Genomic DNA, 24861 nt, shown 5'->3' with positions numbered 1-24861 from the left:
TTAGTAAAATAAAGTTCCTATTGAAATCAATCAAACATTGTCATATCATTTAATGAATAAAGTTTAGTGTACGAAGGCTCTTAAATTATTAAGTTGATGCCTTTATTATACTATACAAGCAAACAAAAACAAAATATTTTTTATTTTTTATTTGAAGGCGACAAAAGAAAGTTAAAATATAGCAGGAATGGTGAGTTGAAGAAGGATTAGACCAAAACAGATGACCAGAGAAGTTTGAGAGATGGAGGAAGCAAAAGGAGGAGAGTTAAAGAATATTCTGATGGCAAAGTTCAAAGAAGGAACATCAGAGAGCCAGATCGAGCAGCTCATCGAATCCTTTGCCAACCTGGTCAACCTCGTTGAGCCCATGAAGTCCTTCCACTGGTACACAATACCTCCTCCTCCCTAATCTCTTTCTTAATTCTTTTCCACGGAAAGATATCATCTCCGGATCTCTTCCTTCAAAGCCTGCAAATCAAGCGATCCGAACTCTTGAACTTTGATCCAGCGATCCGGACTCTTGAACTTTGATCCAACGATCCTTGAAATCCGAGCCCATGAAAGTTATAATAAGTTTTTGTCGTTTGATCAAATTTCAAGAGTCTGGATCATTTGATCTGGGCTTTGGAGGAAAACATCTGGAGAACATCTCTTTCCCTTTTACCCAATTATAAAGAGTGAAAGAATGAATGAATATGATTCTCATTGGTCTATTTACTACGTGAAAATAATAATAATAATAATAATAATAATTAAGTGGAGGTCTTGCATACCTTCACATATCTGAAAAAAAAAATTAAGGTATGTGATTATCGAGGAGGGATTGTTTATCTCATATCTAATCCTTCGTATCTTTGCTCCTTCCAATACGTAACAATGTTATATTTTTTATTTTTGTTTTTAAGACTACGTTGTAGACTTTTAACAACAAATACGAAATTGTCATATCATTCAACAAACCAAATATTGTGTAATACGTTAGTGTCTGATGTGATCTATTTGCAGAGATTTTATAAATATTTTGAACTTTTTAACCGTTAGAATGTTTTAATCAGGGGAAAGGAGCTGAGCATTGAAAAGGAGGAGGAAGGTTACATTCATGTCTTTGAGACCACCTTTGAGAGTGTGGAGGGGATGGCAGAGTATGCAATTCATCCTGCCCACCATGATTTTGCCAAGCTGTTCCTTCCCAATTTGGAGAAAATGTGTTCCATCGGGTACCGTTTGGTACGCAGACGGGACGGAACGGGATGGAACGGGACGGGACGGAACGGGACGGGACGGAACGGAACAAAGATTTCGTGTCATGTTTGGTACTAGTAAGATGGAACAGAACGGAACGGGATTAAATGACTAACTTACCCTTTTTATTTGACCCTCCCTCTCTCTCCCGTTTCTCTGCTTTCTCTTCTTCCATACGTTTCGTGTTCTTCGCATGCCCAGATTGATCCCAGTAAAAATCAATCTCAGTAAATCAAACCCATAAAAATCAATCTACAGAAGATCTGAATCTCGAAAGTTCGTATTCAAACAACCATTTTTACTGTAAAACTTACAAAATTAAACTAAAAAAAGTGAAATTGAACAAAATGCCCAACGACATAAAAGAGCAAATGGGGGCAATCTTGCTCTGCAATCTGCACAAGAAGAAGTTAGGGTTATGAAATCGTAGAAATTGGGAATTGAAATCGACGAGGGAGGGGTAGAGTTGCACGAGTTTCTTGAGGTTTTGGGCGATGTCTTGGTGGACAATTGCCTGGTCTAGGGTTTTGGGTCGGTACTTGTCTACCCACAACACCATCTTCTTCAGTCTTCACTGCCGTCACCGGATCGTGATTGGTACCGCCTCGGCGAGGAGGTCGGAGCGTCGAAGAAGAAGGTGGAGCGCGGAGGTGACGGCGCCAGAGAAGAAGGTTGAGCGCGGAGGTGACGGCGCCGGAGAAGAAGGTAGAGCGCGAAGGGACTGAACCGGAAGCCATGGTTTGGGTTCATATGGGTTTGCTGGGATCGAATTCGAAGAGAGAGGGAGGCTACGGGAGAGAGGAACGAATTCGAAGAGAGGGAGGCTACGGGAGAGAGAGGAAGGGTAGACAGGGGAATTAATGAAAAAGATGAGGGGTATTGTTGTCCAAAAAATTATAAATTTGTGTTCCATGGGATGGAACAACCCGTTCCAGGGGGGGTATGTGGAACCAAAATTTAACCCATTTTCGTTCCGTGGGACAGGCGTTCCACACAATTTAAGCGCACCAAACGTGGGACGGAACGCATCCGTCCCACTCTGTTCCGTCCCGTCCCACGTACCAAACGCACCCTCGCAGCACCAGATCAGCAAGTCATGACCCTAAAAAACCCTACCGAAATACAGGCTATGTTGATGAAGTTCCTTTCTAAATAGAAAGATTAATCAGAATATTTCTTGAATTTGGGCTTTCCCTTTACGTTACTAATAAAGTGTAAAGTGATTGTCATGGTGTCACTGCATGCAATGAGGTTCCAGTGACATTACTCATTCCCTGAAGCTATTTGTACCGTCTGTTTGATAATTATTTAGTTTTAAAATTTTTTATTTTTTATTTTTTATTATATATAAATTAATACGTGAGATTCAAATCTAAAACCTCTTATTTACCGTGATTATGTTTTTTTTTTTTTGCTTGACATATAGAAAGGGAAATCAAGATCTTGAAAGTGAAAATAACTTGAAATAGCTTTTAGTTTTTCTTTTTGTGTACCGTTCCATAATGATATATTTGCTACTAAATTTGATTACCAAATAATGTGTCAATGCATGTATCAATATCTTGTTTAGTAAAATAAAATTTAGAATTAACCTAATTAAATCAATCACACACTTCCACATTATTACTGAAAAAAATTCGGTGAACAAATCTGATGTGCCTAACATTACTTAAATAATTAGGTTGACGAGTTCATTATACTATACAGGATTTTTAACCAAAAATGGTCTTTGAGATTGACATAATTCCTTAATTTGATCCCAGATATTAAAAATTGATGGGAGTGGTTTCTGGGTTTATCCACCGTAAATCATTTTGGTCATTCCGTAAAAAATATGGCAACGCTATTGTTAAATTATCACGTGAGCTATCACGTAACCATCTTTTTAATGATATTTTTGTCAAACCAACCACTTTTAGCCAAAATAGTCTCTGAGATTAAACATAATTCATCACTTTGGTCCCTAACAATGGAAATGAATAGAAGTGGTCTCTGAGTTTGTTCATGTAAATCATTTTTGTTTTTCCGTGAAAATTTTGTCAATATCCTCGTTAAATTGTCATGTGACGAGGATATTGACATATTTTGCTAATAAAACTATTTAATTTTGTTTCTTCCGTGGAAAATTTTGTCACTACCCTCGTTACGTTGAGGGTTTAGTTTGACAAAAATACCTTAAAAAAATGGTAACGCAATCGCTCACGGGACAAATTTTTGATTAATTACATTTACATTTAAATTTAAATTGGCGGGATCATTGGTTATAGCATTCTGGAATATGGCTGGAAGTGCTTTAAACCCTTGAAAAAACCACGAGCGAAACCCAATAAAAACTCTTTTGCTACCACCACCAACGACTCTCTCTGCACTTTTTGGTTTTCTCTTGGATGGCTACCACCAGGTCCGCCGCCGCCGCCGCCGCTCTCGGCGCCTCCAGTTCAAGTTACCCATTATTTTTCTTTTTATATTTCTCGAATTTATTTTCTTATTCGAGTTTCTCTCAATGGCGGTTTAGCTGCAGTTTGTCTTTCGCTTTTTCTTACTTATGATTAAGCAGTTGGGTTTTCTGTTCAGGTACTGCTGGTGAAAAGGATACTTTACCGGTCGAGTCTACCAATGGAGCTGCTCCTTTTCCAGGCTTAGAGACAAAGCAGGAACAAACAGATCAGTAATTCTTCGTACTCACAAACGCTGGTTTATCCAATTCCTGTTCTGCTGTTTGGTCACGTAAAGTCATTGACCATAGGTCTAGAAGAGCTAATATTATTTCCTATCTTGATAGATGTAAAAGCTCGAGCGGATGCCGTGTGGGAGCAAATGAATAAAGGAGTATCTAATAAGCAATTCAAGGATTTATTAAACAAGTCTTCTTCATCTGTGAATAAAACTCCAAAGAAGTCATCTAATGTGAGAATTTCCTCATTCTTCCTCTCTGTGTTTGAATTATAAAATTGTAGTTGGCTAGAATTTAATCTTTTACGTCGATTTTTTCTCAGAATTGGATGGGATATCTGGGCCTAGCACAAAAGAAGGCAGAGTCCCCAAAAGAAGATGCATTACGGAAGAGATCGAGTGTCTCGCCGAACAGCTCCAGTGGCAATGGTGTGCAGGATAAATCTAATGACGAGGCCAGGAGGCTTGTTGCTGCTGCTCTTGTAGAAGTTAAGGATGCTGCAGTTGCAACATCTGGCAGAGGGAAAGTCGAGGTATGCACATTGTTTTATCACCTGTTTGTTGCTCTTCTGTCGGGACACCTGTCTCGCTAAAATTTGGTTTTCGTATGTGAAACGTAGTAGATGGACCTTTTGCTTTCACTAGTTTAATTTTCTTGAGAATCATTTTTCAAAAGACGTATACATGGTTCTTAATTTCCTTTCCAATCCATTACCACACATGTCAATATATGTATGTTGTTACACACCACTTTTACCATCTAACTAGTCTCTGTGATTGGCAGGAGTTTTCCTGTTTAACTTGAATCTCTTGGAGCTGGTTCTTTGACCAAAACTTGTAATTATTAGATTGGCGCGATCAATCATCGTCTGTATCTAATGCTACAGACAAGTTTGAAGTTTAAAAAATCCTGATTTTGTGCCACAATTCATTTTTTGAGAATTTATTGGTAAACTTATGTTCATATTTGACAGCTAGGTGTTTTTCATTTTATAGATCACGGAGGTTCGGGATTTTGCTGGTCAAGAAATTGAATATAAGAAGCTTGTCGATGCTGATTCAAAGGAAGCATCCGAAAAGGCGAAAGCTACTGCACCTTCAGGTGTCGATGCTTTCCTCGAAACAGATTAAGAAGAAGCCAAAGCTCAGTGTGCTCGACAAAACGAAAAAGGACTGGGGGGGGTTTAAAGAAGAGAAAGGGTTGGAGGGAGAGTTGGAATCTTACAAGAAGAGTTCAAACCAATATTTAGACAAGGTAAACTTTTTGCAGCGAGCAGATTTCCGAGAGTTTGAACGGGAGAGGGATGCACGGCTGGCCGTGCAGGCCAAAAGGAAGCCAGATATGCGGGAGGATCCATAACTGCAAAAGATTCAGGGTTGCGTCCGATTGACATTTTCAAATTTCCCAACTGGGAATTTTCCTGGGAGGATGGGCAGCTGCTGCAATTTTACAGGGTATTGTGCATTTGCTTGAGGTTTTTTCAACATTTCCTGGATTTTCAAGGAGAGGAGAGAATGGCCGTTAATTGTAAACTAGCGAAATGTTTTGATCTTAATCCGATTTTTCGGGTGAGATTGTAGGTCTCGATTCTTAGATGAGAAACTTGCAGCGTCAGGTGATGGGAATAATGAGTGAGTTCAATTCTTTCCCTTCATCTGTTGAAATAACATATGTCAAATAATGGTTCATCTTCTAAGTTCTAACTGTACTATTCATCATGTTGCTAGTTTCACTGAGTACTGCATTAGGCCAAAAATCAGGACAAAACACATACAAATCAGCCGCCGATTGCAAACACTGGCATAACCAAGTTGACTAAGATAGCGGAGTTCGCTCTATGAACCCAAGTTTTAATCTCCATCTGCGTAGTTCGAATCGAAACCTGACCTATCCCTGCCCTATCGTTATCGGTTGTCGAGTGTTAAGACACGATAAAGCAAGAGATCCGATGCCCTACTTAACCCATAGCATACAAGAAGACGTAAATACTAGGCAGTTAAACCGCACAAAATGGGTAACAATCCGTATGTTGTTATTCACAGTGAGATGAGAAAGCATAGAGTTAATCCCTTAACATCGCCAAAGAGTGAACAAAACACCAACCTTGTTTTCAAGCGCTTTTATCTGCCACCTTCAATGAAGGCTAAAACAACTAAATGGAAACTTCTTACCAAGTCGTTCCAAGATTCTTAAAAACAAAAATTGAAAACGAAGATTAATCAAGTAATGACTTTTCTAGATGTGAATGGGCTTGTCATACGTGGCCATGGCAGCTTCCTTCAACGCCTCACTCATGGTCGGATGTGCATGGCAAACGCGTGCAATGTCCTCGCTCGATGCATCATACTGCAAGGCTATGGCCGCCTCGTGAATGAGCTCTCCAGCATTGGATGCCATGATATGAACTCCCAATATCTTATCTGTTTCCTTTTCGGCCAATATCTTGACGAGTCCTTCAGCATTGTCTATTGCCTTGGCTCTGCTGTTTGCCATGAAAGGGAACTTTCCAACTCGGTATGCAACGCCAGAGGCCTTCACTTGTTCCTCGGTCTTTCCAACAGATGCAACCTCGGGGTGCGTGTAGACAACCCCAGGGACCTTGTCATAATCCACATGGCCAACCTTACCGGCTAGGAACTCCACACATGCAACCCCATCCTCTTCTGCCTTGTGGGCCAACATAGGTCCAGGAATAACATCTCCGATTGCATAAACACCCGAGACATTTGTAGAAAACCTCTCATTCACTAAAATTCTCCCTCCCTTGTCCATTTCAACTCCTATCTTGTCCAAATCAAGCCCGGATGTGAATGGAACCCTACCAGCAGAGACAAGAACGACATCAGCTTCAAAAGAAGTCTGGTCACCACCGGATGCTGGTTCAAGGGTCAACTTCACACCATCTCCAGAGGTATCAACTCCGACCACCTTTGTTTTGAGCATGAACTTCATCCCTTGCTTCTCAAGGGAACGCTGAAACTGCTTGCGGATTTCCGAGTCCATTGATGGGACAATATCAGGTCCAAACTCAACAACAGTTACCTCAGAACCAAGTCTGCCCCAAACCGAGCCCATCTCTAGGCCGATATATCCTGCTCCAACCACCACAAGTTTCTTTGGGATTTCCTGCAAAGCCAGAGCTCCTGTGGATGATACTATCTTCTTCTCATCAATGGTAATTCCGGGTAAAGACTTCACATCAGAACCGGTGGCAATTATGATATTCTTTCCCTTCACAACTGTATTCTCACCATCAATGGCGTCCACTGAAATTTCGGACGGGGAGATGAACTTTCCATAACCTTTAACATAAGTGACCTTGTTCTTCTTGAACAACCCCTCAATTCCTCGGGTAAGATTGGAAACAGCTTTGTCTTTCTGGGACATCATGGCAGGTAAATCTATCTCGACATTGGAGAACTTCACTCCGTGATGCGAAAATGCATGCTTAGCTTCATGGAACATGTGAGAGGAATGAAGAAGCGCCTGGACACAAAAGCGAACGACATTAGAGATAAATTCCACATGCAGCCAATACCAATATCACTTGATGAATAAGAAACACTTCTAATTACACGAAAAACAACCCGAAAAGAGCATATGTAATTCATAAAACATTAGAGAATTTTCAATTGCAAATGCTAATGGATTATATAGTAAATTTCTTTTTATATACTTCTGAGGTATCCCATTAGGGCACAAAACGCAATAAATTTCCATAATTTGGCTGAAATTTTTTCGATTCAATCAAATTTTAATATTAACTAATTTGAATCGAAATGAATATTATCAAGCATAAATACAATCGATCAACAGAGATTCCATACAATAACACCATTGATTCAATCAAATATAACACCATTGATTCAAACAATTAGATCTGAGCAGCAGTAAAATCAATCAAATATAACTAAGAACCAAACAAATCAAACAAAATTGATAAGAAAAACCCAGAAAAAAAAAACCCCCAGCAGGCAAGTACAGGACTGTAGGAGTAAGCACCTTGGAGGGTATGCATCCGACGTTGAGGCAGGTACCGCCGAGAGCACCACGCTTCTCGATGCAGGTGGTCTTAAGGCCGAGCTGCGCGGCCTTGATTGCCGCCACGTATCCGCCTGGACCGCCGCCGACGACGACGACGTCGTTCTCGTCAGATCCCGAGGAGGCGAAGCCCCTGGAGAAGGACGTGAGGGAGGAGTACCTGACGGCCTCCGATGACGTGTTGGACAAGTTTCTGGAGAGAAGGTAGGCCTTCCGCCGCGCCAAGCTCGCCATCGCCATTGCTCTCTCGAAATTCCGATTCGTTGTTAAACCTCTCGCTTTTCGTTTCTGCTGCGTTTGGTAAAGGGCCTAATGAGCCCCTAATCTTATGGCCTATTGGCTACTACGTGTTTTTGGCCTTTTTCACAATTATTTTCTGTTTTTATTAATTAAATATATTCTGTTTTTCAGATACAGTGTGCTAAGGTCCAGGATATATAATCCCTGGTCTTCCATAAATTAATGGACACGTTGTAATATAGTTGTGATTTAGAAATGAGATGGGATTGTATCCGTCTGATCGTGATGGTTGTAATTGTGATTAATACGGCTGTTCTACGCTTATCCTTTATGACTACTAATATTTTTTTTCCCATGTTTTATTAAATAATAAATTGGAAGAACAATCATGCGGTGGCAACTAAATCAATATAATATACTAATTTATTTTCATTTGTGCTGACATTTTTTTTATTAAATAAAAAATTGTAGCAAAAAATGCAAAATGGAGAAAATGGTAGAGCCTCACAGACTCTCAGCATATCACCAATTTGGATGTTTGGTGGAGGAACAATTGCCCCCAAAAGATGATGAGGTTATTTGTCTTCTGCCAATTAAAACAATACCAACGCCAAATTCATTGGAAGCAGAGAGATTCTAACATGTAATCGAGGACATCACTCGTCTATTAGTATTTGTGTCCCGTAATGAGAGAGAGAGATACTAAAAGCGATGAAGAAAAAGTTCACTCGACACAAATTCAATTATTTAAAATAATCAGAAAATTAAGATTAATGTAAATTAACCCAATTCATCTAAAAACAAGACGAAGGTCAAATGTAAATTCCGTTTTACCGCTACAATCCACAACCTCAACAACCCAATCAAGTCCTGTTCTAGCAAAACTGGCGGCTGCCTTGTTTCTAAACCTAAAATCTGAAACAGCCACAAAGAGATAAAAATTGCATCTCCCATTAGGACTCAGTAAATAGGAATTGACTACTATTTACATTCAATTGCCTTCTAACAAGCTTCTCAGCCGGCTGCGTGCTTCCTCCGAGAGGCTGCAGGTTCTCAACCTCGGGCGCTGGCGAGGGAACTCAACACGTTCTGGAGTAGAGAGGCGCACAACAATAACTGTGAGGTTGTCTGATGTGTTCAGGCGCAGTGCTTCCTTGACGAGTTCTTTGGCACACTGTTGGGGGTCATTGTGCCGCCTCAGCCCACGCCGAACCAGACTCACAGCATATTGGCTTGACATGACATCCCAGATGCCATCACAACCAATAATAAAAAACTCATCGTCTTCTGTTAACATAACCTGCTGAACATCTGGCTCGGCAATGAGAGGCGATGAGGAACCCAATGGTAATTTTAAGCCCCAATCTCCAAGAGCTCGGGTGACTGAGATAGAACCGTTAAGATATCCATCATCAATGTAACCACCCAACTGCTCAACTCGCATACGTTCCGGCAAGTAACTAGGTCTATGATCTTGAGACATGTCAACTGCTATTCCTTTCCTGCAAAGAACCGCTCGACAATCACCAGCATTTGCAACCATTAAATGCCTTCCAAGTATAAGAGCAGTCAATGCTGTTGTTCCACACGAACTTCTCACACTTTGTTCATCAGCCAAGGCATGGTCAGCCAGCAGAAATGCTTTCCTGTGGGAATTCTCCAACTCTCTGAAGAAAACAGCATCCATATCCATTCTCTGCGGTAAATCAGCATCTTCAAAGAATAGTCTCATGGCATTCCTCTTGATATAAGCAGCTGCCTCAGGCCCTCCGTGACCATCGAAAACCGCATAAAATGCACTTGGAAAGGGACACTTGAAGCGAGGCCCCACATGGGCAGATAGATCATCGATCCGAATGTGTTCGTCATCCATGGAATCCCTTGATCCAATGTCACTGTGGCTTCCTGAATGAATGTTCGGGACAAACTTGACTGCAGAAGACTCCATTACTGCATTATTAATCGTCTCTGTGCAACTCAGAACCTGGTAAAAGAGAAAACAAGTAGGTGAGCAGACACGTTCCATGCATCTCAAAAGTTTCGTCTAACAGCGCTACAAGTGTAAAGGCTCATTCTTTTTCTCTAATTCTTTCATTGCAATTGATATTTACGCTGTTGATTGTCTGTCAGAATTTCCCAAGAATTAAGCAGCAAATCAAATTGTTGTACAAAGAAAAATTCGATCACCCAATGACTAACCCATTAAACTTCCTGAAACTCCTGACTAACCCATTAAACAGAAATTCCAGCATAGAGAAAACCATATAAGACAATCAGTTTCGAAATCCTCGTATATAAATTCTCACCCGATTTAACCGGGTTTATACAGACTCGAAATTCCACAAACAGCAAAAATCTACCAAGTACACAATTTTGATCAATTCTATTAGAAAAAAATGTACCAAATCAGAGTTCACATGGAATTTACTGTAAAGCTAAACCACTAGAACTTATTCGGTAAAAAAAAATTCGCCAGTGTTCATCAGGAAAAGGTATTCCAGGCTAATGAAAAACACCATCAAGTCTCCAAAAAATAAAGGAAATGAAAAACCCTCGGAAGCAGTTAATTCAGTAGGCCCTAACTGAACCCACAAAAATTCAAGAACCCATGCCAATTATGTTCGAATTCGCAAAACACAACTAATCTCGAGCAGAAGAATCCATAAAACAAAACAATCAAATCCCACAAAAAAAAAAAAAAAAAACCAATTAAAAGCAAAACAAACGAACAAATCCCACACACAAAAAAGAAAGCCAATTAAAAGTACCCTGAAATCAGCAAATAATTCACTAATTCTTCATACGAAGTCAAACGGAGCTAATAGAACATACCGATTCGAAGCGAGAAATCTCAGTGGAAATCGTCTCGGCGACGAGAACCTCGTTGAAGCTCGGAGAGGAAGGCGAGGACACCGCCACGTCGATCTGAAGGTTGTGCTCCTTGGCCACGCATACGCGGTACTTCATGTCCAGCACCGTCTTCTGGCAGATAACCTCCGCCTCAGCCACCATTTTCTGGCTCACAATCATTCTTAAACGCCGTCGTACCGTAAAAAAAAAGAACCAAATTACAGATTTTTATCAGTGAAGAAGAAGAGGAAGAGCAAATTAGGGTTTCTATTTCGGCTTTGGGGTTTCGAATTCTCGATCGCTCTCTGATTTTCTCGGATTTTTCTGTTGTGCGCGTAAATGTGAGAAGGAGCGTGAGAGAGTCGGGGTTATATTTGTATCGGGAATCCAAGTCCGGTTCGGGGTGCATTGTATTAGGAAACGTGTTTGACACGTGAGTCCTGGCGGGTAAATTGTTGGAGGCAGCCCCGAAGGGCGGTTGGTTTTTTTTTTTAACAATCGATATTATCTATATTAAAAGAAAGATAATGAGTTTAGTTTTACAATATGTTAGTAATAAAGTAGTTCAAATTTATTTTTGATGAAAATACAACTTAAAACTTCTCACTTACAAATAAAAAAGAATATCATCGTTAGATGTAGTACTAATCGACAGCCCGAAAGCAGTTGAATGGTTTTGTAGACGGTTTTACCCTTTCGTTGGGTTTTACTTTGCGGCTGGTTGAAACCGATTCCTTTTAACGGAGTGACAGCTTTCCTAAACAGCGCTTTCCTTTTTTATTTTTTTATATATATATTTTTTATTTGTTTTGGGAAACAATTTCCTTTACATTGACGCCATTTATTATTCGGTAACAGTAATTTGTTTTTCCGAAATTAAATTTGTGCAAATTGTTGAAATTACTATTTAACCCTATCTATATCAACTGTAATATTTTGGAATTTTTGGTTATGAAGGGCTTTTTCTGTGCTAATTTTACAAATTATCCATATGGCGTAGTTCATATGTCAATGTTAGTCATGTGGTTGAAAAATTCGTAATAATGCAGTGATTAAGTCTGTTACCATTATTAGTCTTAATTGATAGTTCTATTTAAGTTATGTCTAATTTTGTGCACATGCAAGTCACTTTTACGAGTAATTTAAGCTATCGAAACTCATTTAACACTTAAACTCATGACCCTTCAAATCTCAAAAATACTCAAGGGAAGAGCTGGGCGATGCCCTTTGAAAATCTACCCTCTAATTGCTCGACAAATTGCATCTATAGGCATTGAGTTTGAGTAGGGTAACTGCTAGCCGCATTGCTTTGTATGTATTGCTATTGTCATCTATCGACATACACACTCAGTATATGTCAGCCTACTCGCTCAAAAACTATTGACATCAATCGACTTGCTTGATCAGGAAGTTGTTGGCATCTATTGACAGGCGTGCAATATGACTTGGCAAATGACCTCATGCTTACAAAGCTCAATGAAATGTCAATTTTCATGTTATTCCGTCCTAAAAATTTGCGCACTATTCTTACTAACCCTCCTAATAATATCTTTTGGATCTGTCACTACATATAACTAATACACAAATTATTCGAATTTGTGGAAAGTAGGATAGAAAGTTTGGTGTGGACTGCCATTATTGAAAGGGTTTTTAACCACGAGAGTAACATTTATATATGACTAATATCACACAATCATATGTACAATTTAGCCACAAAATCTTGGTTTAAATTTATATAGCTATAAGCAATATCATTACATAAATTTATTATCTTCGCTTTTAATTCACATGTAGCATGATGTACAATGCAAATAATGAAGCATTGAAATTGACAACAAGTTAAGATTATTAAATTAGGGGGAATCCATTATTTATGAATCATGAAGAAAACGAAGCCGAAATTCCTCCCTCATTTCACACAAGGATCCGATATGCATGTCCCGTTAAAGTGCAGTAATTTATGTTGGAACGTTTTTATTTTATTTGTATTTTCTTTCAATAATTAGTTAAATGTGGATCAATATTCTTAGGGTCAGGGTAAAGCGATTGGAATATACTTTACTCATAAGTCCGGTCAGGGACTCAACAATTCCGATTGAATTGAGTTGCACAAACAGGCTAGCGATGCCACCATCATCTTGCATTCTGGGAAGTAAGGCAAAGTTTGTCGACTTCGTTGAAATTGACCATTAACCTGATTCAATTGATGTGTACTGCAAGTGGTCACACTCTTAAAAGGAAGCAATATCTATATCTAGGTATCGTTTAGGATTCTCCCGTTTTAATACAGATTCCATATTCTAAAAGTCTCTCCAACTAGTATAAATACACTCATCTAGGGTTCATTTATAGTAACACAATTATCATATACTCTATTCGTTTACCCACTGCAAGAGTCTCATATATCGCTTACTAACTTGACGGTTGGCGAGTTTTTGGCCAGTACCCCACTGGTGCCAAGGTTGTCTTATGTGTGTTTGTTCTTTTACAAGTAACTGAATTTGTGCATCTCCTCCACAGTCCACACACAATGGTACTCGAATTTGGTTTCAACAGTAACTAATTTTTCTAATTAAAAGAAGTGGAATGGCTACGGAACTTTATTAATGCTCCTACTTTTAAATCATATAACCAAAAGGTTGCGTACGAGAGTTCGTTTTTGTTAGTTGTTTGCCTTGTTGGATTTAAAGTTTGTGGCTTGGGTAAGCATTTAGCACTCGATTCCACTAATTTGTTGTTTAAGACCAATACTAATCAAATTAACTTAACTCACAAGTCCTCTTTCCCCTACTTTATTTACTTTTATTTTATTTTGTTAATTATTAATTTAATATATTTAACAAAAAGTTAAAAGGAGATTAGCCAGACAGATAATCAACCATCCTAGCCTACCTATCAAGATTCCGACATTTAACTTCTTTGGCAATGGCATCCATATCCATTACAAGGTAAGGTGGAGGTTGTTTTTTTGTGTGGATATACTGCATGCTAATTGCTATGTAGATCACCAAAGCATGAATTTATAAATTAAAATCCCTTGGGTGCTTTATGGATCATACAACTTTAGAATAAAAGGAAAACTAATGAAAATAGCTTGAAAACTTTGAGTTTTAACTATAAAGACAAAATAAAAGGTAAAGTGAATAGTATCAGGATTGACTTTTTAGTGTAAAAATGTAATTTTTCGTTAAAGTGAACAGTATCGGAAGCTTTTCGTTAAAGTTTCCTAGAATAAATTGTAAATTATTAGAAACCTTAAAATACCGCTATGTCGTGGAGAACGAAAGATAAATTGAACTTCGGGTTCTAAGAACTAGCTGAATGTTATTTGCAAGCTCGCTCAAAAGGAGGTATAGTGTTCGTTCAAAAGAAAAATTCAGTTGAGGTTGCTCATATAATATTTATTCTTTATTGTGTTATAATAAGTCCAAATTTCGACATAAACTTTTCAAGGCAAAGACTGCGTGTATCGGTAAATTTCACCTAAGCTTGTTTTTTGTAGAGTCTAATAACAATTCACAGAGAATAATAGATGCACAATAATGTATATGTCACAAATACAGTACAAACCAATTCCCCACGGAGAGAGCAAATAAAATTTACAAATATTCTAACATAGAAGTTTATTATTTAGTGAGCTATATCAATAGCAGGTATGATTTGTAAAAAAAATTGCAAACAAATGCAGTGACAGAGAGTTCATAAACAGTATATTTTTAGAAAGAGCCTCAGCATTTCTCAAACTTGAAAGCCTACCCATTAAGCAATCTTTACAATCCAAGACATTGGATATTTGGGATTGGCCAATCTTTCTTCTTATCTGCCCAATCCAAACTGGCCAATGCTCATCAAGCAGGAGGAGGATTGTCTGCCCTCCTAGTTTCAATGCTCTTCCATGCCCTCCTGTTTTGTGTGGTCACGGTTAAACCACATCATTATTTTATATTGTTTTTTTATAGATATAATAAGATAAAAATAAATAGTAATATAAAATATTAACGTGGCTTAACCGTGACCACACAATCAGAAGGGCATGGAAGGGCACTGAAACTAGGAGGGCAGACAATCCTCCTCCCATCAAGCAACATGCCAAATGTCACGTCAACTTAAAAGTGTACAGGAATGGGAAGTCTGTCGGTCTACAAATATTCGAATGTAAATAACCATACAAATAAGAGAAGGAGATACGTAAAGGCGACTCTTTCAAAAGTAGAACTTTTTATAGATTCTTTGCTACTTCATATTTTTTATAAAATATTTTATAATGTTAGCATATAAAATAACGTTAAAGAGAAATGATTTATAGAGGTTTTTAATATTTCTTTGCAATTGAATATAAAAAAAAAATTGGTACCCAGAAAATGAGAAAAAAAAAGGGAAAAAAATACATGTGGCGTGTGGTAGAAGAATGATAGTGTCTGATCGCTATTTGATTTGGTGCCACACTTCTCATGGTCCAAAATTGGAGGTTGGGTTGGGTGGGGTTGGGGGTGAGCTTACAGCCACAGGTCATCCTATCACCCTTTTCCACAATGCTCCATTGTCATTCATCCACTACTCCACCACGTCATTCGTAAGAATTTTTTTACAAAAATAATGACATCCGACCAAGTTATCCGTATAAGACTATTTATAAAAAATATAGAATTTTATTGTATTTTGGTTTCATCTTATACCACGATGATCTTGTTTAATTTGAGAATTACTCTAATAGAGCAATCTTACTAATATTTCTCCATTGAGAATGATGCAAGCATAACTCTTTTGAAATTAATTTGTGAGGTTTAGAAACGTTTTCAGATAATTAAAAGCGATTATAACAACATTTAGTAATAAAACAAGTACTGAGAGATCTAAACCGCATCATATTGAGAGATCTAAACCAGTCACAAGTTAGTTACAACAGTAAATAGTTAGTTGTGGTATTTGTGTAATTAGTTGTAGAAGATAAGGTCACTTATGTAAAGAGTCTTTGTGACTATATATATCTCTGTGTACTGTCAATTAAGCTATGAATGAAAAATATCTTCTTCAACACTTTCTACATGGTTTCATCGCCAAACGCCTTCCAGCATTCGATCCTCCATTTCTTCCGCTCTACTTCTCTGATTTCTGTTCAAATTGATCAGATTTCTTCGTTGATTTGGTATTTTGATCACTGTTCTGGATCTGTCATGGTGGTTTTTATCTACAATTTCTTTCAATTTTGAGTCGGTGATACATCTGATTCGGTGCTTTCTTGATCGATTTCTCTCTTTCTCGATCGATTTCTTGATCGATTTCGTGATCGATCTTGTGCTTTCTGTCTTTGATTCTTCCTCCTCTCTCGCATCTTGCGCTTGTATATCATGGCCTCCCCCTCTGACTCTTCGTCTCCGTCGACAAACCCTAATTTCTCTGCAAATCCTCAGAACTCGTATATGTCTCTTACGATCCAAAATATTGGTAGCATGATGCCAATCAAGCTCAAACGCACCAATTACCTTCCATGGCGTGCGTTATTTTCTCCGATCTTGCGCCGATACAAACTTCTTGGCCTTGTCGACGGTACTGAGCCATGTCCGGCTCCCCTTCTCCCTGATCGCTCCCTGAATCCAGCATTTAAGCAGTGGTTTGAAAAAGATCAAAACCTCTTGATTTGGTTCAACTCGACTTTATCCAAAGATCTCATTCCCTTCACGGTAGGGGTGTCCACATCTCGAGAACTTTGGCAGAAGCTTAAACAACACTTTGGTGGCGTCTCTGAAGCTCACATTCACCAGCTTCATTCTCGTCTTCAATCGATTCAAAAAGGCTCTCAATCGATCTCGGAATATCTACAGCAAATCAAGGAAATTTTGGATTCTCTCAATGCTGCTGGCGGCACTGTATCTGATCGTGATCTCATTGCTGCAACTCTTCACGGTCTTCCTGATGAATTCGAGTCCTTTATTGACTCCATCATGCTGCGATTGTCTTCTACTTCTCTTGATGAATTGCATGGTCTGTTGCTGACCAAAGAGCTTTCCATGGCTCGTCGAAAGCACACTCTGTCCACCACTGCTACGGAGCCCTTTCAAGCATTCTCTGTTCAGTCTCAAGCACCTTTGCTCCCAACGCCTTCTTCACAGGCCTTTGCTGCATATAGTCAGCCTCTTCAATCTTCTTCTCGTTACAATTCTAATAGAGGCAGGAACAATCGCAATTTTTTCAGAGGCAATCGAAATGTCAGTAATTCATGTGGCAACTCCACTGGTACTTATCGTACAAGTCAGCCTCGTGCCTTTCATCAAGGCTCCCGATCTAACTACCAAGGTTCTTCATCAAATCACAAGAACACCTGTCAAATATGTGGTTCCACCAACCACGAAGCAATTGATTGCTTTGACAGGATGAACCCTGAGATCTTTGGACGGGTGCCACCAGCCAAACTTGCAGCTCTTTGTGCTCACTACTCATCTAAACCATCCCCATCTTGGCTATTGGATTCTGGAGCCACCTCACATATCACGAATGACATTGCAAATCTCTCTGTTGCCTCTCCTTACACTGGAGAAGACAAGGTCTATATAGGAGATGGTAAAGGTCTGCCTATTCACAATATTGGTATCTCTTCTTTAGATACATCTCATACTTCCTTTAAGTTGCGTAATGTCTTATATGTACCTGCTATGAAACACAACTTATTATCTGCCTATCAATTTTTAAAAGATAATAATTGTGCCTTGACTCTTGACCCTGATGGATCCACTGTAAAGGATCGAGTTTCGGGGAAGACGCTTTTGCGGGGACGAGTTGAAGATGGCTTCTATCCTCTTCAAGGCTCTAGTCATCCCACCTCCTCATCACCCTCGACTTTAATAAGTGTCAAAGCTCCTGTACAGATTTGGCACCGAAGATTGGGTCATCCATCTTCTTCTATCTTTCGCAAGGTTCTTTCAGGAAATAAGCTTGTCGTGCAAGGCAAACCTGCTGGTGATCTTTTCTGCTCAGATTGTGCTTTAGCTAAAAGTCACAAGCTTCCTTTTGGTTCTGCCAGTTCTACAAGTACTCACAGTCTTCAACTACTACACTGTGATATTTGGGGTCCTGCCTCCATCACTTCTCCTAGTGGCTTTAAGTACTACTTGTTGCTTGTAGATGATTACAGTAGATATAGTTGGTTATTTCCATTAAAGGCAAAATCTGATGCCTATTCTACTTTTGTTGTATTCAAACAATATGTAGAAAATCTACTTGGAAATAAAATCAAAGTTGTGCATTCAGATTCAGGGGGTGAATTCATTGGTGCTCAGTTTGAGTCTTTTCTTCACACTCATGGTATTATTCATCGATTAACATGTCCTCACACTCCTGGACAAAATGGCTGTGCTGAAAGAAAGCACCGCCATATTGTGGAAACTGCCCGTACATTACTTGTTGCTTCTAATGTTCCACATCTCTATTGGGTGGAAGCTTTTTCCACGGCTGTGTATCTTATTAACAGGTTGCCAATCTCTGGCCTCTCTAAATCTCCTTGGGAATTACTCTTCTTCAAGCCACCAGATTACTCCAGACTCAAAGTCTTTAGCTGTCGATGTTTCCCGTGGCTCAAACCTTATACTCATTCCAAGTTGGACGCTAAAAGCAAAAGCTGTGTGTTTCTGGGGTACAGTTTACAGCACAAAGGTTATAGATGCCTTGATCCAGTCACTAATCGTCTCTATATTTCCAGACATATGTAGTTTGATGAAGCAACATATCATTTTCAGTCTTCTCCTACCATCCCTGTTCTGTCTTCAGACTCTGTTACCACTCCCATGGATCTGCATTTCTCCGTTCCTCAGCATCCTGGTGTTCCTCCTGGACCTTTGGTTCTAGATTTGCAATCTACCTCTGCTTGTTTTCCTTCAAGTCCACACGTTGGCCATACTCAAGAGTCCATTCCTCCTACTGCTGCTCCAAGTACAGATTCTCTGAATAATGCATCCGTATCTTCCCCTGCAACAACTATGTCACTGCCCCCTCCCAATACTCACCCTATGATCACTCGCTCCAAAGTTGGTATCTTCAAGCCCAAGGTTTATGCAGTTACCAAACATCCTCTTCCATCTGATATTGACTTTATTCCAACTACATATCTGCAAGCATCTAAACATGCTCATTGGAGATCTTCCATGCAAGATGAGTTTAATGCATTACAATCAACAGGCACCTGGACCCTTGTTCCTCCATCTTCCTCCTACAATATGGTTGGCTGCAAGTGGGTGTTCCGAATCAAGAAGAAACCTGATGGTACTGTTGAGCGCTTTAAAGCTCGTTTAGTTGCAAAGGGGTATCATCAGCAGGAAGGTATCGATTTTCAAGAGACCTTCAGTCTTATGGCTAAACCAGTCACCATTAGAATCCTTTTGTCCCTTGCTGTGCAGTTCAATTGGTTTCTAAATCAGTTAGACATCAGTAATGCCTTTCTTCATGGTGATTTGAAGGAAGATGTGTACATGCAGCAGCCTCCCGGTTTCTCTGATCCTACTATGCCGCATCATGTCTGCAAATTAAGGAAATCCCTTTATGGTCTCATACAAGCCCCTCGGGCTTGGTTTGACAAACTGTTTCAAGCTCTTCTTCAGCTTGGTTTTCAGCAATCTTCCTCCGATGCTTCCTTATTTGTTCTCCCTGGTCCTACTCCTGTCATGGTGCTTGTGTATGTAGATGATATATTAGTCACTGGACCTGACTCTTCTTTATGCAGTCTCTTCATTCAAAATCTCAGTGTTATTTTTCCAGTAAAGGATTTGGGTCCACTGCACTACTTCCTGGGTTTAGAGATTCAACGATCTTCCACAGGTCTCTTCCTCCATCAAACAAAGTATTTACTTGATCTTCTCCGGAAAACTAATATGGCTGGTGCGAAGCCTTGCTGCACTCCCCTTGGCTCTAACAAATTGGATCATAGTGGTCCTCTTTTCTCTAATCCAACTGAGTATCGATCCATTGTTGGTGGTTTACAGTATTTGACATGGACACGTCCAGATATTTCGTTTGCTGTGAATCAAATCTGTCAGTTCATGCATGCTCCTCGAGACCAACACATGCAAGCTGCCAAACGAATTCTTCGTTATCTCAAGGGTACTGTATCTAAAGGTCTATGGTTCAGAAAGGGTGCCACTAATCTCACAGCCTTCTCTGATGCAGACTGGGCTGGCTGTCTTTTTTATCGTCGTTCTACTAGTGGTTACAATGTCTTTCTCGGATCCAATCTTATCAGTTGGAGTGCCAAGAAACAGGCTACTGTGGCACGGTCATCCACATAGGCGGAATACAGATTTCTAGCCCACACTGCAGCTGAACTGACTTGGATCTGTAAAAATTTTCGTGACCTTGGTTTTCCTCTCTCTCAGGCTCCCACTCTCTGGTGTGATAACATTTCAGCCATCTCTCTTGCTTCTAATCCGGTCTTTCATGCCCGAACCAAACACGTGGAGATTGACTATCATTATATTCGCGCGTTGGTCTTAGCTAATCTCATCAAGGTTCACTTTGTTTGTAGTCAGGATCAGCTCGCTGACATACACACCAAGTCTCTGTCCAAAAGTCGATTTGCTGCTCTCAAATCCAAGCTTCCTCTTGGTTCTTCACTTGATCCCAAGCTCAGCTTGAGGGGGTGTATCTAAACCAGTCACAAGTTAGTTACAACAGTAAATAGTTAGTTGTGGTATTTGTGTAATTAGTTGTAGAAGATAAGGTCACTTATGTAAAGAGTCTTTGTGACTATATATATCTCTGTGTACTGTCAATTAAGCTATGAATGAAAAATATCTTCTTCAACACTTTCTACACATCAGAGGTAGGCTTCATCTAAAACCATTGCATCAGAGGTAGGCTTCATCTAAAACCATATTAAATGGAACATCTGCACGGCAAACACCCCTCAGAGCTCTTTGCTCATCAAATTCAAATGCCTCAACCGAATCCGATGAAACGGAATTCCCGGCATTCCTATCGGCATCACTGCCTTCCATTTCATGATCAGATATTCCATTCTTTCCAGAATCAACAGGAACCCCATGCATACCTACCAAACACAAGATTATTAGCAACATACCAAACCCTATTTTTTTTCCCATTGTCGATTTTTCTTTTCGAATTTTAGAGAACTAAATTAAATTGAGGGATAATTAAGTTGAAAATAAACGGACTAACAAACGTAATCTAACTATGAACATTATTGATTAAACGAGTTGAGGAGTCGGGAATAGCGACAACTTATTCTACAAAGGTAAAGCATTATATATATCTCTATATACTAAAACCCAACCACGTGGTACTGTGGATGACCAGTGGGTGGACGAATTTGCCCCTGTAATTGTCTTCTGTTGTTCTTCTCTGTGGTTTTTAGAGTGGGAAAATGCCGGTTTTGTCCACATTGGACACGTGTTGATCATCGGCAGAATGTCTTTCTACTTTTCTTTAGTTTCTTTGCCTCACTTTTTCATTTTTCTCTGTTCGTTTTTCTTTCTTCGTTTTCTTGGTTTCTCCCGCTCTTCGCTTTCTTCCTTATCTGGATATCTGCCGTTCTTCGCTATCGTTTTCTGCCATTTTTTAACCCTTGGTGGCTTATCTTTTGTTAATCTTTGTGTTTGCAGGTGTGGAGCCATTTTGCAAAGGAAAAATTCATCGGCCGGTGAAGGTTATTTAGCTTGGTGGGTTGGGTTATACGGATCTTCAGCTTGGTGAATGTAATTTCTCCTGGTGAGGTTTTTTTGTTTGTTTACTGCAGGTGTTTGGTTTTATTTTGTCTGATTTTAGATTTTACCAGTGGGTTTCTTATTGAGAGATGTGTTTTCAAAATTTTGGGCTTTTGTTGTTGTCAGTCAGTTTATGGGTATGAGATTTCGATTCTGTTCTGTGTGGATTGTTTTTCTATGGTTTAGTCATCTAGGAAAAGAACCAGGTTTCATGTATGGGTGTTCGCCATCTGAGAAGGGAAACATGAATTCTGTTTGATTGGAGGTTGGTTGAGTGTGGTCCATATTGTATGGATCCTTTGTATTTGAAGCAAGATTTTGATAAAATTTGAGTTTTTTTTTGCAAGTGATTACTTTTGTGTGTTCCAGCACTCTATGCATATTTTTTAATAACGTATCAGCAATTAGGTTTCCATAATCTTAATGACTTGCAAAGATGTGTTCCAATTAGTCTGTGAACTTCACCATTGTATAATATTTCAATTAGTTGAATATATTTTTAAACTAATTTTAGTATCAGATTGTTTTGGGTATCTGAGTAAGATTGGGAAAGAAAAGGAGATTGTGGAATTTTCATGGTTGAGGTTTGTGATTTTATGTATTAGTTAAATTCTAAATTTTTAATTAAGTTCACTCAATATATTCACATTTGTGTATATTAGTGCAGTTCCAGCACTCTATACGTATTCTGCCCTGTAGCATGTACTCATGCAGTTCCAACTTTTCTACAAGCTCGATACAGGGAAATGAACCTTTCTGTTCAATAAAAAGGTATACTTTTTTTCCCACTTTTGTGTATATTAGTGCTTTTTGTTATGATTTAATGAGTTCGTGCTTTTTGTCGCTTAAGTAACATGAGAATATGTTTCTATTACCAACTATGGATTACAATCGACTATCTTAGAGTAGGGTTCTCAGTTGGAGAAGTCATCTATCCGAGTTCACATCAACGACAAAATCCTAGCGAATAATTGGTTTTACACAACACTAAAGTGTGGGATTTTAGAGTAAATCACATCAATAACAGTAATTAGTTTAAACTTTTCTTTGTTTTTGGATTGCAAGTGACAAAACTACTACGAGATAGTTCGACTCCCCAGCGTAATCGAATGAGCATGAAGCGAATATATGATATACAAAAACCAAATTACAGCTCATATAGTTGAATAGGTGAGGTTCTATTACTTGTCCGAAGGCGCTACACGCCATACGTAAAACACGGTGCACTCAGTAGGATTTTACTTCCTACGCCTAATTATACAGCATCATGTAAATATGGCACCGGACCTACTATCGGCTTTCATGCTCTTCGGCCTGATCACCTTCAGTAATTCGGTGCGTATACATCCACTATTCTAAGACATTCTGTACATAATTATAGCAGAGCTCTGGTAACTAATGGCAAACTTAAAGTCGGCATGTCTCGTCACTGGTCCTTTACACGGCTTCTTAAAAAACACCTGCTTGAAACAACCCCATCGTTGTCGTAAACCTAAGAAATTAATGTAAACTGGACTTCTCAGACATTTCGTTTTACCATTATGATAGCTGCAATAATTCTTCATGCAATGATCACTATTAGAATACCTGGGAATGGTACGAAAATCTGAGCATGCGGGATTGTGACTGAACCACAGCAGAAATCCCAAACACCATGGTTACTCACCAACAATCTCGAGATCAGTTGGAGCGGCTACCAAAAGTTGAGCTATGAGGAATTGATGCAGGCATCAGTCTGGGCGACCCTAGATCTTTTGGTGTAGCTTCAGCACTGGGGCTATTAACAATTGGCGCGTATGGCATTGTCACACTCTTTTTCAGCATTTTCTGAATAGCGTTGCAAAGCAAGAAAATTCGTTACAAAATAAAACGGAAACTATCTAGGAAAGGAAGAATATCACTAACTTTTGCAATGTGTTACAAACACCAATGCAAGGGTGTACGGTATTATCAATAATTCTTTAGTTTGCATGTACAATTTTAGCATTCCAAGGTCAACCAACCTTGACAAAGTTAAAAGTCAAAGCAATGATGCTGCATAGCTCAGAGGTATGGCGTTGCTATCTAACCTTTTGTTTGTTTGGTCCGTAAGTGTTCATTGCTCGTTCAATTGAAGAGTACACGTCCAGTGCTTGGGGGGTATCAGGGAAGCACTTTATGACACGAACTTGTTCCCTCATCTCTGATTTATCTTGTAAGTAAAGAATGACCAGTGAAGGTGGAGCTTTTGGGTAGTCCTTTTTCCCATGTGTCATCTCCATTATCACCAGGTCATCCCACAGTACATCCCACAATACAGAACATGGATCCCTAGCCGGGTTGAACTTCTTCTGAGCTACGTTGAAGGGTTGCTGAATGACAAAAGGTACAAATGTCATTGTTTGGTGAATTTTGAGTATGGCTTATAGAAGATAGGAAAGGACTGATAGTAGCACTCAGAATGATTCTAATCCTGCTAACTTACTTGCAAAAGTATCACTCTTCGATGAGTGACTAGAAGAATTCTTCCTTTGCGGAGTAAAAAGTGATCTTCATAAGCATCTGATAGAGCAAACTTCCCACGTACTTTAAACAGATCAACCTGGAGGAAAAATGAACCTGATTCTGCCAGCTGCAATATGGCCTTCATGACCAGGAAAATGAAAGTTGGAGTAAGAATGAACAGTGAAGGTGGTATCAATAAAAACCAAACCAAGTTACATTGACGGAATTTTTTACTGCGGATTGAAAGCAGTCAAACAACTAGTACCTGTCCCTGTGCTTTGTACTCGTCATACGGTCGAATCAAATTATCACCACCGATAACACGAGGCAGCCTTCTGCGGAGGAGTTGCTCATCGGAAGTTATTGCTGATGCTATCTTCATTCTCATCGCATTGGCACCCTCAGTAGTTTTTGACAGAAGATCGAGAACCCCGCTCACTGGTTGTGCAGCTGCACCTATTAATCCTTTCCCAACACCTTGAACAAAACCCTCAACGCCAGAATTTTTTGCACCTTCAAGCGGCTTTGTCAATATGCCAGTTACTCCTCTAAAGAGGCCTTTTGCCAGTGCTCCGCCTCCCTCTCTGATAACATCCCCAAAGTCCTCTACACCCTTGCTTTCCT

General features: G+C 39.4%; 4 protein-coding genes, 1 long non-coding RNA gene and 1 pseudogene across 13 annotated transcripts in view; 3 read left to right on the top strand and 3 right to left on the bottom strand.

Moving 5' to 3' along the window:
• On the top strand, positions 1-1376 carry LOC126607052 (stress-response A/B barrel domain-containing protein HS1-like). Its single transcript, XM_050274477.1, has 2 exons — positions 1-384; positions 1056-1376. The coding sequence occupies exons 1-2, from the start codon at positions 242-244 to the stop codon at positions 1318-1320; spliced, it is 408 nt and encodes a 135-aa protein (XP_050130434.1). The 5' UTR covers positions 1-241; the 3' UTR covers positions 1321-1376.
• A 439-nt stretch (positions 1377-1815) lies between these two features.
• LOC126607049 (uncharacterized) lies at positions 1816-5627 on the top strand (annotated as a pseudogene).
• A 300-nt stretch (positions 5628-5927) lies between these two features.
• On the bottom strand, positions 5928-8291 carry LOC126607044 (dihydrolipoyl dehydrogenase, mitochondrial-like). Its single transcript, XM_050274471.1, has 2 exons — positions 7919-8291; positions 5928-7402 (listed from the first exon to the last, which is right to left on the bottom strand). The coding sequence occupies exons 1-2, from the start codon at positions 8195-8197 to the stop codon at positions 6152-6154; spliced, it is 1530 nt and encodes a 509-aa protein (XP_050130428.1). The 5' UTR covers positions 8198-8291; the 3' UTR covers positions 5928-6151.
• A 649-nt stretch (positions 8292-8940) lies between these two features.
• LOC126607047 (probable protein phosphatase 2C 13) lies at positions 8941-11409 on the bottom strand. The gene is made up of 2 exons (XM_050274473.1): positions 11030-11409; positions 8941-10181 (listed from the first exon to the last, which is right to left on the bottom strand). The coding sequence occupies exons 1-2, from the start codon at positions 11225-11227 to the stop codon at positions 9189-9191; spliced, it is 1191 nt and encodes a 396-aa protein (XP_050130430.1). The 5' UTR covers positions 11228-11409; the 3' UTR covers positions 8941-9188.
• A 10044-nt stretch (positions 11410-21453) lies between these two features.
• Positions 21454-22649, top strand: LOC126607053 (uncharacterized). Of its 2 annotated transcripts, XR_007617482.1 has the most exons (4): positions 21454-21757; positions 22274-22337; positions 22421-22524; positions 22604-22649. It is a non-coding gene; the product is annotated as an uncharacterized LOC126607053 (long non-coding RNA). The 2 variants fall into 2 exon arrangements; XR_007617481.1 differs by lacking the exon at positions 22604-22649 and having other exon boundaries at positions 21460-21757; positions 22421-22527.
• Positions 22650-22855: 206 nt separating this feature from the next.
• Positions 22856-24861, bottom strand: part of LOC126607036 (uncharacterized) — a 31919-nt gene continuing 29913 nt past the window's right edge. For 5 of the 8 annotated variants that reach the window (XM_050274446.1, XM_050274449.1, XM_050274450.1 and 2 more), the window contains 5 exons: positions 24503-24859; positions 24218-24376; positions 23823-24104; positions 23341-23580; positions 22856-23245 (listed from right to left, as the gene is read on the bottom strand). In XM_050274446.1, coding sequence (XP_050130403.1) covers positions 23434-23580; positions 23823-24104; positions 24218-24376; positions 24503-24859 — 945 coding nt within the window. In that variant the 3' untranslated portion in view covers positions 22856-23245; positions 23341-23433. Of the gene's footprint in view, positions 23581-23822; positions 24105-24217; positions 24377-24502; positions 24860-24861 lie in introns of all 8 variants that reach the window. The other 3 variants (XM_050274451.1, XM_050274452.1, XM_050274447.1) reach the window with 2 other exon arrangements.

Source organism: Malus sylvestris, chromosome 16 (genome assembly GCF_916048215.2).
Source record: "Malus sylvestris chromosome 16, drMalSylv7.2, whole genome shotgun sequence".
Classification (NCBI taxonomy): Eukaryota; Viridiplantae; Streptophyta; class Magnoliopsida; order Rosales; family Rosaceae; genus Malus; species Malus sylvestris.
The sequence above is the reverse complement of the archived record's forward strand: the minus strand, read 5'-3'. Positions and strand labels throughout refer to the sequence as shown.